Source organism: Lampetra planeri, chromosome 36 (genome assembly GCF_965212315.1).
Source record: "Lampetra planeri chromosome 36, kcLamPlan1.2.h2, whole genome shotgun sequence".
Lineage (NCBI taxonomy): Eukaryota > Metazoa > Chordata > Hyperoartia > Petromyzontiformes > Petromyzontidae > Lampetra > Lampetra planeri.
This window is the reverse complement of record NC_136142.1, coordinates 8,178,797-8,191,664: the sequence shown is the minus strand read 5'-3', so window position 1 is coordinate 8,191,664 and position 12,868 is coordinate 8,178,797. Positions and strand designations below refer to the sequence as shown.

The 12,868-nt window shown below is 56.0% G+C and overlaps 1 protein-coding gene across 1 annotated transcript in view; it reads left to right on the top strand.

Moving 5' to 3' along the window:
* The window catches only part of RAP1GAP (RAP1 GTPase activating protein), a 206,650-nt gene that overhangs the window by 148,259 nt on the left and 45,523 nt on the right, over positions 1-12,868 (top strand). Inside the window, 1 exon segment of the mRNA XM_078611272.1 lies at positions 9,680-9,715. Within this exon segment, the coding sequence (XP_078467398.1) occupies positions 9,680-9,715 (36 nt within the window).

Genomic DNA, 12,868 nt, shown 5'->3' with positions numbered 1-12,868 from the left:
CCTCCCCACCCAGTCCCACCCCTCCCATTTTTGGATGCACAACCGACGGACACAATAATCCCCTGTGGGCTGGTGTAACCAGGAGCTTCCTACCAATAAAATGCCCCTCCCTCCTCACCCAGCCCCTCTCCACCCTCCCCACCCAGCCCCTCCCCTCCCTCCCCACCCAGCCCCTCCCCTCCCTCCCCACCCAGCCCCACCCTCCTCACCCAGCCCCTCCCCACCCTCCCCTCCCCTCCCTCCCCACCCAGCCCCACCCTCCTCACCCAGCCCCTCCCCACCCTCCCCTCCCCACCCTCCCCACCCAGCCTCTCCCCACCCTCCCCTCTCCACCCAGCCCCACCCCTCCCATTTTTGGATTCACGACGGACGGACGGACACAATAATCCCCTGTAGGCTGGTGTAACCAAGAGGTTCCTACCAGTATAATGCTGCTGATGATGAAGCTGCTGAAGCTGCTGATGATGATGATGCTGCTGCTGATGACGATGCTAATGATGATGATGACAATGCTGCTGCCGCTGCTGATGCCAAATCCTAAACATAGCAGCAAGGTTTTGGCCGCACGTCTGAAATTTTCTGTGCAGAGTCGAGGAGGAATTTGCAGAGGAGGGGCGGTCGAGTGAACTGGCCCCCAACCTGATGGTCTAATGGGTTTTTTTTTAGTTTGGAAAATATTTATTTTCCACCCAACATTCGTTGGTATCTCAGGAGCTGAGTTTGCTCCGGGTGGACAGCTGGGGGCTGCGAGCGCGACCTTTGACCCTCGGCCGTGCCCGCAGCCGCCGCTGTTACCAACGCGTTGTCCCCGACGACGACGGGGGGGGAGACCAGTCCCGCCGTTGGGGCCTCCTCCTCCTCATCATCGCCTTCCGTGGGCACAGCGAGCGGTGAATTACTCTCCGCTGTTTTTGTTCACGTCGTAATATTTTTTTCGTCAATATTTTTCCCGTCTATTATTATTATTATTGTTTTGCTTGTTTGTTGGCCGGGAAAGCATCGCCGAGTCTCAAGACTCTTCTTCAGGAGGGTCCTGCCCAGGTAGTGGTGGGTGGGGGGGGGGGCGATGATCGCTGTTGCTGCCGCCGCTGCTGCCACTGTTGCCGCTGTCGTCGCTATTGCTGCCGCTGCTGTTGCTACCACTGCTGTTGCTACCGCTGCTGTTGCTGCCGCTGCTGTTGCTGCCGCCGCCACCGCCGTTGCCGCCGTTGCGATCCCAGTTGAGTAATCGGCAGAGGTGGGACAAAGTCATTGTTATGCAAGTCCAAGTCGAGTCGCAAGTCATCAAATTCATGACTCGAGTCTGACTCGAGTCCAAGTCACATGACTCGAGTCCACATCTCATAGGTGGGACAAAGTCATTGTTATGCAAGTCCAAGTCGAGTCGCAAGTCATCAAATTCATGACTCGAGTCTGACTCGAGTCCAAGTCACATGACTCGAGTCCACACCTCTGGTAATCGGCGGGTAATGTTTCCGCGTTGGGGTCGTGCGGATGATTCCGGTCGCATTGGACGAAAGTGGTCGAGGAAGGTGGATCGACCGTGGCTGATGTCGGCGGCACGGGCGGCTGGGGGGAGGGGAGCGGGCAGAGAGTTTTTAGACATTGGGGACAGCAGAGGAGACCTACCACTGAGCGAAGGGCTGCTTGGGGGCTTAGACAGAATGCCTCGGTTGCTGGAGCGGAGAGTGCGTGGAGGGGAGTGAGATTAGAGGGGAGAGGCAGGAGAGTGCGTGGGAGGGGAGTGGAGAGAGATGACACGTAGCATAGCAGCATTGTGCAGAAGAAGGCAGGAGAGTGAGTGGGAGGGGAGTAGAGTGAGATTAGAGTGGTAGAAGTGTGCGTGGAGGCGAGTGGAGTGAGATGAGAGAGTAGAGGTAGGAGAGTGCGTGGAGGGGAGTGGAGTGAGATGAGAGGAGAGTAGAGTGAGATGAGAGGGGAGTGGAGTGAGATGAGAGGGGAGAGGTAGGAGAGTGCGTGGAGGGCAGTGGAGTGAGATGAGAGTAGAGTGAGATGAGAGGGGAGTGGAGTGAGATGAGAGGGGAGAGGTAGGAGAGTGCGTGGAGGGCAGTGGAGTGAGATGAGAGTAGAGTGAGATGAGAGGGGAGTGGAGTGAGATGAGAGGGGAGAGGTAGGAGAGTGCGTGGAGGGCAGTGGAGTGAGATGAGAGGAGAGTGAGATGAGATGAAAGGGGAGTGGAGTGAGATGAGAGGGGAGAGGTAGGAGAGTGCGTGGAGGGGAGTGGAGTGAGATGAGAGGAGAGTAGAGTGAGATGAGAGGGGAGTGGAGTGAGATGAGAGGGGAGTAGAGTGAGATGAGAGGGGAGAGGCAGGAGGGTGCAAGGAGGGGAGTGGAGAGAGACGACAGACAGCATAGCAGCATTGTGCAGAAGAAGGTTTTCAATCAGTGCACATTGACGGCTGTGATACGTGGGTCAGAAACATGGCCACTGACAAAGCACGGGGAACAGAAACTTGAAAGTGCGCGGAGTTAGCATCGACGGGCGGCACGTTTGGAATAATAATCACAGCGAGAGGGGCGAGGTGACCGCTCCCAGGATAGACATCCGTTTGGTGTCGATTCAGGTGGCTTGGACAGGAGGCATGGCTAGGATGAAGCTGGGAAAAAACCATCGGCTATTTTTTACTTTTTTATTTTACCAGGCTAAGGCTCTTTTTCAGAAGTGGCCTGACTATCACCAAATGATAGCTCAACGAAGTGGGCTCATCACGTGGGAATATATAGCAGCAGGCACATCCTCTAAAACGCGTGATGTTGTTGATTCTAAATGTGGAGGGGAAAACCGGAGGGCCCGGAGAAAAATCCACGCGACCACGGGGAGAGAGAGACACGCAGACGCCAAATACACAGCAGCCGGCATCAGGGCCGGGATCAAACTCACGACCTCCTGGACACCAGGCGAGGTAGTTAACATCTCCCAGCCACCGTGGCACCCATAACATCAGAGCGGCAGCCGAAGGAGGGGAAACACATCCCGAGAGGGGTCCACCGCGGAGATGGAGCGGTGATGACAAATAAATAGTTTAGTTCAACAATTCGTCGGGCAGAGCGACGGGATGGCTGCGTCGCCCGCACGGAGCCATCGGCGAGCAGGTGCCACTTGGGCCGCCGTGACGTCGCCGCCGTGACGTCGCCGCCGTGACGTCGCCGCCGTGACGTCGCCGCCGTGACGTCGCCGCCGTGACGTCGCCGCCGTGACGTCGCCGCCGTGACGTCGCCGCCGTGACGTCGCCGCCGTGACGTCGCCGCCGTGACGTCGCCGCGTGACGTCGTCGCCGCGTGACGTCGCCGCCGTGACGTCGCCGCCGTCGTGACGTCGCCGCCGTCGTGACGTCGCGGTCGTCGTGACGTCGCGGTCGTCGCGACGTCGCGGTCGTCGCGGTCGTCGCGACGTCGCGGTCGCCGTGACGTCGCCGCGTGACGTCGTCGCCGTGACGTCGCCGCGTGACGTCGCCGCCTCTGTGACGTCGCTGCCGTGACGTCGACGGCGGGACGTCGCCGGCCTTCTCCTCCTCCTCCTATTGGCTCCCCCCTCTCCCCCTCTGGCCTCCACCACAAGCGGGCAGGGCTCGCCGAACCGGTACAGCCGGCTGCCTCGACAAGTCGTCATTCACCCGCCCGCCCCTGCGACTCGCTCTCTCGCTCGCTCACCGCCGCCACCGCCTTGCATCGTCTCAGCAACTTTTTTACGAGTTACTTTTATTTGCGAGTCGTGCGTTGTGTGATTGTGTGTGCGCGGTGTGTGTGTGGTGTGCTGTGCGTGGTGTGTGTGCGGTTCGGGGGTGCGTGTGTACGCAACGTGTGCGGTGTGTGCGGTGCGTCTGCGGTGCGTGTGCGCGGTCCCTGAGCGGTGCGTGCCGTGCATGTGGTCCGTGCGTGCGGTGCGCGTGTGGCCTTACCGCTTGTTTTCTCATCATCGGCAACGCAATCGGACAGCCCCCAAACAAAAACGTTGACGCCGCGTCTCGACAGTCTCATGCGATCATTATCAGCGTCGTCGCCGGGGACTTTACTTGTCGTTCGACGTTGGGTTCTTGCCGAACCCCCGGGGCGGCGGAACGATCGCGCCGATGGCCTTGGAAAATGTGGCCAGGTTTTTCCGACAAATCGTGAGTACCTCGCCCGAGCGGACGGCCGCCGCCCCCGCCTCCTCGTCTTCTTCCACCTCCTCCATCTCCGTCCCCCGTGTTTCCTCGCAGCCTCGCCCGCCACCCGCTGCCGCCTCGACACGCGCGCGGCGCGTGCGCGCGCGGCGCGTGCGCACGCGGCACGCGCGCGCACGCGGCACGTGCGCACGCGCGCCGCCGTAGAGCGTTGGCCAGGCGGGACGCGACCACAGATCGCTCGCGTCGCGCGCACCGACCCGTCGAGACGGGCGTCCTTCCGACGGACGTGACAAAGCCCCCGCGACGTCGTTCGGCGAGAGACGGGGCCGCTGAGCCGCCACCGGCATCGGGGCGTTACCGTCAAGATCTTTGACGGGTTTCTAAAAAAAAAAACGCCACCCGCTAATTCCTCGATGGGGGATCGCACGTGGTAGCAAATCATCGCCCCCGCGCACCCCTTTACTGACAGACCCGTGCCCCTCTCGCGGTCCGCGTGCTGAGGTCAGCTCGTCTTCATTTCGCTCGCTCAGGAACGCCTCGCCGAGCCTCAAGACTCTCTTTTAAGGGGGGGGGGGGGGGGGGGGGTGCAGCCGAGTCTGCATTGACCACTCGTACTTGTGTTGAACCACACGTGGTGAACCACACGTGCCACACGTGCACACGGACTGTGCACGTGTGGTTCGTGCACGACTTGATTCCTTGCAAACAGTTTCTGTTTGAACATCTTAACACCTCCTGTTGTATTGGCAGAAAGGGTAAAACCTTTGCACATGTTTTAATTTCAATGTAGGATAATAATTTATGTGCGGGGGGGCCTTGGCTTTTTAAGAAAGATGCCTTTTTCAAGAAATAAAAGTTTCACGTGTGTTTGGTCTTGGGTTCAGGGCTCAAACCGGCGAGGAATCTATTGCAGGTGTGAACCTGGGTGAGGTGAGGGCGGTGGTCGTTGAGACCCGCAATCAAACCCAGAGAGCGAGAGAGAGATATTCAAAACGCAGGAATGTAAACCCTGGGAACCTTCGTCAATGCCGCCCTCTGAATGTGACACCGCTGTTAGGACGAGCCTCGTGAGAGAGGGGGGAGGGACACTCGCGGGGGGACTCCGCACCCGGCATCTCGGTGGCTCCGGCACGGCCACCACGAGCCCCTTGAGACAACACACAGACACCCGGCCCCACGTGTACGTACCACCGCATGTTGAACTTCTTTCGCACCGTACGTAGCACAACCGCGCTAATCGGATGTGCGGGGGCGGGGGATGGGGGGAAGGACATCAAACTAAACACGAGAAGCAAAGAGAAATGATTTTGCAATCTAGATGATGATTTAAAAGTGCAAAGCTCCAAGCGGCTTCTTAATATTTGTGTTGTGCGGCCGTCTGGAACGCTCTTGCTTCCGATGTTGGGAAGCCATTGGAGCTGCGCACTTTTAAATCATCATCTAGATCGACAAACTCACTTCTTCGAAGTTGCTTTTTGCGTTCGGTTTGTTGTCCTTCCTGCGCACCTCTGATTTAGCACGGTCGGCTACGTACGGTGCGAAAGAAGTCCAGCATACACGCATGCGTACGGAAGGAAAGGCGGCTTTCCAGACGGCCGCAGAAGCGGCCCCGAAAGCGCGCGACGCGGCGACCGCCTCTGTGCGATGGCTGAGCCAGAAGCCGCCGCCGCCGCCGTTCCATCTGCGAGGGCGACGGAGTTCGCGTGACGGTTTGCACTCGGTTGACGTGGGGTTTGTCATCAGCGCTGGCCGCGTGAATCCGACACGGCCGTTGTGAGTCCAGGACACTCGGTCCACCGGGGCTTTACACCCAGGATCTCAGCTGGCTAGGGGCCCGCACCTGCGATGAGTGTTGGTTGGCTACGTACGCTGCGAGAAAAGAGGCGCAACGGACGCACGGCGTCTCCGACGCGGCGATTGCGGGACCGGCATCAGGGCGAAGAGGATGAGCGGGAGATGCAACAACAAAAAAAGACAAAGATCCCCCGCGTAGCCTTAATATGTGGCAGGACGTGTGAGAAATTGTTTCCCCATGTGTGTGTGGATAATAGGGTCATCTCAGAAGCAGTGCTGTGATATTCGCTTCCACGGGCTGTTTCTCTCAGCGCACGGAGCCGGAAACTTCCATCTCGCGCCACAGATAGCAGAATCAGATTAAACTTAAAAAAAAAACTCAACCAACTATATAAAAGACGAAATACAAAAACAGAAGTAGCTCTCTATTTGATTTCACGCTGCTCCCGGTGAGAGCTACAGATGGAAATGTATTCGTTCATCACACCAACGGAATAAAGAAATATATATATATACAAAGCCGAAGATCCCCCGTATGGCCTTAACACACTGTTGGGGCAAGTGCTGTTAGCGAGCACATATGGAGGCCGGGGGTGGGTGGCCAACACCACGCCCGGCCGCCTTTGTCTCCCCAGCGGCGATGTTTTTTTCGTTTTTACACACCGCACCAGGTTCTCATTTGAGGCCGAGTCGACCTAGGGGAGGCCCAGGACCCGTTCAGATAATCGTCACCGGCGTTGGCCGTGAGCGGGAGAGTCGAACTCGGGTCGCCAGGGGTTCGCAGCAGCAGCAGCAGCAGCTCGCTAACCGCTACACCGCCCGCCGCTCCCCGCAACTCGGAGGCGAAATTTTTGTTGTACCGCTGTCAAACAACAGCGTCATTTGCCGGGCGGCCGGCTCTGTGACTCACAGTGGCCATTGTGAACCTGGCCCACCCCACCCGGTGTGGTTGAGCACTGCCCCACCGGTGGCGACGTGCCCCCCCCCTCCCCCCCCATTGTTGTCATCGTCATCATCATCGTCGTCGTCGGCGGCCTGTCGAGCACGCCGTTTGACCGGCGAGGCAGGTTCCGTGCCGCCTGCACGGTCCCCGCCTCTCCGTGTCTCGGTGTCTGAATTACGATGATTGTGCGTGGCCTTTGTCCCGCCGGCTATGGTTTCTCGCGCACGTGTGCGTTGTGCGTGCGGTGTGCGTGTCGGGTGCGGTGATGACCACCTACCCCCCCCCCCCCTCGTGTGCTGTGCCTGCCTTGATAGGTGCTGCTCGCTACAAGCACTTTCCCCAACAATCTGTGAAGGCTATAGGGGGGATCTTTGTTTTTTTTGCGTGTGTTGGGAGCGGTGGTGGAGCGGTTAGCGCGCTGCACTACCAACCCTGCGACTCGGGTTCCATTCCCGCTCACGGCCAACACCAGTGACTATTATCTGAACCGGTACTGGGCCTCCCCTAGGTCGACTCGGCCTCAATTGAGTACCCGGTGCAATTTGTCGCCACTGGAGAGACAAAGGCGGTCGGGCGTGGTGCTGGCCAACCCGCTCCTGTCGTGCGCCATTCCGGCCTTCGCAGGTGCTGCTCGCCAACAGCCCTTGCCCCTCCAGTCTGGGGGACCTTTGTCTTTGCCCGAGGCTGGACCGCACAGCGGCAAAATCGCGCGCGTGTGTGACACGCAGCGGTCCATGCTGCGTTGTGGTAGCCTTGAGCCACACAGGGGCAGCTGACCACGGGGCTTGGGCAAACTGTTGGGTAGCGCCGGATCTGGCTGCCTTCCCGTTCGTCCGTTGTACAAATTGGTTGCTGGCACCCGGACACAGACGCCAATTGCCGGACTGTTCAGTCTAATCTGAAAAGGTGGCGACCCTAGTGGGTGAGTGGCTGGGTGGGTGAGTGGCTGGGTGGGTGGGTGGGTGAGTGGGTGGGTGAGTGAGTTGGTGAGTGGGTGAGTGGCTGGGTGGGTGGGTGAGTGGGTGGGTGAGTGATTCGGTGAGTGGGTGGGTGAGTGAGTGGGTGCGTGGGTGGGTGGGTGGGTGAGTGGGTGGGTGGGTGGGTGAGTGGGTGGGTGGGTGAGTGGGTGGGTGGGTGAGTGGGTGGGTGAGTGGGTGGGTGGGTGAGTCGGTGGGTGAGTCGGTGGGTGAGTCGGTGGGTGAGTCGGTGGGTGCGTGAGTGGGTGCGTGAGTGGGTGCGTGAGTGGGTGCGTGAGTGGGTGCGTGAGTGGGTGCGTGAGTGGGTGGGTGGTAGGGATTCCACCTCTTCCACAGACCAAAACTCGGAGAGGTTTGTCAGTCAGCACTCGACCTGTGCAGTTAACTGCCATGGGGGAAAAAAAGTTAAATGCTATACCACAAGATGTTGGAACAAATAAATTCCTGCCAACCAAACACAGATGCCAATTCAAACCTGTTATACACGTGGGTGGGTGGGTGAGTGGGTGGGTCAGTGAATAAGTGACTGATGGGCTGGACCGGTGTCAACCATAGTGGGTGGGTGAGTGGGTCAGTGAGTGAACAAAGCCATCAGGTGGATAGGTGGCAACGATAGTGGAGGGGTACGTGGGTGGGTCAGTGAGTGAGTGATCGGGTGGACAAGTGGCAACCATAGTGGGTGGGTGGGTGAGTGAGTGAGTGATCAGGTGGACAGGTGGCAACGATAGTGGGTGGGTGGGTGAGTGGGTGGGTCAGTGAGTGAGTGAGTGGTCAGGTGAACAGGTGGCAACCATAGTGGGTGGTTCAATGGGTGGGTCAGTGAGTGAGTGAGTGATCAGGTGGACAGGTGGCAACCCTTTTCAAGGGTCAGAAGTTTAAATCTGAGAGCTGAGTTTGCACCAAATTCATGGCAGCTGCTTCTAACAGAACTAACGCTCAACCTCACGGACGCTGCTCACCTTACACAGAGACCCACAGACTCACACGGAGACTCATAGATTCAAATAGAGACCCATAGAATCACACGGAGATCCGTAAACTTTCATCGAGACCGATAGACTCACATAGAGATCCATAGACTTACACGGAGATCTATAGACTCACATAGAAACCCATATTGTCACACAGAGACCCATAGACTCACACGGAGATCTATAAACTTACATCGAGACCGATAGACTGACATAGAGATCCAAAAACTCACACAGAGACCCATAGATTCACATGGAGACCCATAGATTCACACGGAGACCCATAGACTCACACGGAGATCCATAAACTTGCATCGAGACCGGTAGACTCACATAGAAACCCAAAGACTCACACAGAGACCCATAGACTCACATGGAGACCCACAGACTCACATGGAGACCCACAGACTCACACAGACACCCATATATTCACACGGAGACCCATAGACTCCCACGGAGATCTATAGACTGACACAGAGACCGACATAGAGACCCAAACTCGACCACGCGGCAACGTGTAGCGGTTTTCCCTTCGATTGGCTAACTCCCAGGCGGCAATGCGAGGCAACAGCGGCGTTGTGGGCGCCGCGTTGGTGAACTCTGACCTCTAACCTCTTCACCCTCACCTTACAACGGCGACGACAGTCACCCCCCTCTGCTACGACAATCGCTCACCGCCCCCTACCCACACCCCTGGTCCCCCCCCCCCAACCCAATCCCCGCTTGTCACCACCACCGCCACCACCACCACCGCCACCGCCACCACCACCGCCCCCCCACCCCCCCCCGTCGTCGCCCCCCCCCCCCCGTGCCCTTCGCTGCGTGATTTTTTGTTGTTGCCGTGTGTTTTCTCCCTTCCGCTCGCAGTCTCGCGATCTCTTTGAGATGATAGAGAAGATGCAGGTATGTCCACGCTGCCTCGTCCCTCACCTTCATCCACTTCGCTGCGGGTACATGCGTGCCCACGGTTTCGTTTCGGATTCGAATCGAACCGAATACTTTTTTCTTTTATTTAATTAACGAGCGGTCTCCGGTTTTTACGACGGTCCCATTTATGACGATCCACTCCTTAAATTTCGATTTAAAACTTTCGTGACTGCAGCAGGGATTCATCTTCTTGGTTCTTTCGGTAAAGTCACGTAGAATGGAAATAATAAAATAATAAAATAAAACATTATCAAATAATTATCACGACGTTTCGGCCACAACGCAAGCAGCCGTCCTCAGGTGGAGATAGACTCACATAGAGACCCGTTCTCCACCTGAGGACGGCTGCTTGCGTTGTGGCCGAAACGTCGTGAGAATTATTTTATTGTTTTATTTTATTATTTTATTATTTCCATTCTACGTGACTTTACCGAAAAAACCCAAGAAGACGATCCACTCCATTTCGACGTTTATACAGACGAACCAAATTTTTTATTTTATTTTAACCAGGGTAAGGCCGCGCTGAGCCACGTAGCTCTTTTCTAGAAGCGACCTGGCCACGCCGACTGACAGCGGCTCAACGGAGTGGGCTCACCACTGCGTGGACATTCATATCAGCGGCCAAATACTCTACGAAATAACGCCACCATGGAGCGATTGGCGACACAGATTCGCGACGCGACTCCGGAACACATTTGAGTCGGGTCCTTTACATGGAACTTTGTTGTAATTATTTCCGAGTGAGTCTTTTTTTGTCGTGGGATGATTTTCACCGATCGAATCGCCCGCTAAGTACGGCCGATGTAAAGGGGGGGGGGGGGGGGGGGGGAACGCATCGTTTGGCAGATGATGTCTCTACCGTCTTCTTGGTTCTTTCGGTAAAGTCACGTAGAAGGAAAATAATAAAATAATAAAAATAAAACATAATAAAATAATTCTCACGACGTTTCGGCCACAACGCAAGCAACTGTGGTGAGTGGGTGAGTGGACAGACCTGTTCTCCACCTGAGGACGGCTGCTTGCGTTGTGACCGAAACGTCGTGATAATTATTTTATTGTGTTATATTTTTATTATTTTATTATTTTCCTTCTACGTGACTTTACCGAAAGAACCAAGAAGATGAACCCCTGCAGTCACGAAAGCTTTAAATCGAAATTTGATGTCTCTACCGCTCCGGTTGTTTATGGTAAAAACAACGAAAAGGAACGGCTGTCCGGTTTTTGCGTCGGCGGTGTCCGGGAGCGCGTCGCGATGCCGTAGAGCCGGGGACTGGCTACGTTCGCTTTTACTTTGTGGCATTCGCCACCGATGTGGGAGCTCTGCCGAGAGGCTAACAGCCGGTCCGTCCGCATGCACCAACTAACTACGAACTAATGACAATCTCTTCTTTTATTCTTAGTCTTATATTGTTCTTTTTTCTATTATTGTTCTCAATTTTCGTTTTTTTATTTTGCATATATCGTTTTTTATTTTGCATATGTTGCTTTTTATTTTGCATATTTTTTTTTTTATTTTGCATATATTTTTTTTTTTGCATATATTTTTTTTTATTTTGCATATATTGTTTTTTTTTACCAGGGTAATGCCCACTGAGCGATAACAGGTATTTTTCAGAAGCGACCTGGCCACCACTAATGGATAGCTCAACGAAGTGGCTTAGCATCATCGCGTGGAAATTTATAGCAGCAGCCAAATCACTCGATCAACACGCGCTGTTTGTTGATTCTAAACGCGGAGCGGACACAAAAAAGCGGAGGAGCCGGGGAAAAATCCACGCGACGAGAGAGAGAGACACGCAAACTCCAAATACACAGCAGCAGGCGTCAGGGTCGGGATCGAACCCACGACCTCCTGTATACCAGGCGAGGTAGTTAACATCTCTTAGGCACCTTGATGATGATGAGAGAGAGAGACACGCAAACTCCAAATATACAGCAGCAGGCGTCAGGGTCGGGATCGAACCCACGACCTCCTGTACACCAGGCGAGGGAGCTAACATCTCCTAGCCACCGTGATGATGATGAGAGAGAGACACGCAAACTCCAAATACACAGCAGCAGGCGTCAGGATCGGGATCGATCCCACGACCTTCTGCACACCACGCGAGGTAGTTAACATCTCTTAGGCACCGTGATGATGATGATGAGAGAGACACGCAAACTCCAAATACACAGCAGCAGGCGTCAGGGTCGGGATGGAACCCACGACCTCCTGCACACCAGGCGAGGTAGTTAACATCTCCTAGCCACCGCGGCACCCCTGACATCCTTGGCAGGAACCCTCCTGTGAAATAGTCACGGGACTCCGTGAGCATTTCCAGGGGAGACAAGCGAAGTAATGGTAAAGATGAAGAAGTGAGAAGTCAATATATCCTTGCCAGCTAACAGGGACTCCCACCTGCAGCCCCAGGCCTGTGATGCTAGGCCTGAGACCCTAGGCCTGTGATGCTAGGCCTGAGACCCTAGGCTTGTGATGCTAGGCCTGAGACCCTAGGCCTGAGACCCTAGGCCTGAGACCCTAGGCCTGTGATGCTAGGCCTGAGACCCTAGGCCTGTGATGCTAGGCCCGAGACCCGACCAGGTTCCATCATCCAGGGGTCACGGTGGTCCTGCAACTGTGGAGAGCCAAGCGGAGTTCACATCCCTGGGCAGTTGTTCAAAGTTCACAATCCCACTACCCGCCAGCGTCAATTCACTGCTGGATTATGTGTGACGATGTGCCCTGTGTGATGATGATGGTGGTGTGTGTGCATGTATGATGATGGTGGTGGTGTGTATGTATGTATGATGATGGTGGTGGTGTGTGTGTATGATGAGGTGGTGAGCGGTGGTGTAGCGGTTAGCGCTCTGCTGCACTACGAACCTGGCGACCCGAGTTCGATTCCCGCTCACGGCCGACACCAGTGACGATTCTCTGAACCGGTGCTGGGCCTCCCCTAGGTCGACTCAGCCTAAAATAAGTACCTGGTAAACATCGTCACCGGGGAGACAAAGGCGCTCGCTCGGGCGTGGTATTGGCCACCCCCTCAAGTGCCGTGCCGGCCTTTATCGGTGCTCGCTAACAGCACTTGCCTCAACAGACTGTCAAATCAATACAGGGGATCTTTGTCTTTGTGTGCGATGATGTGT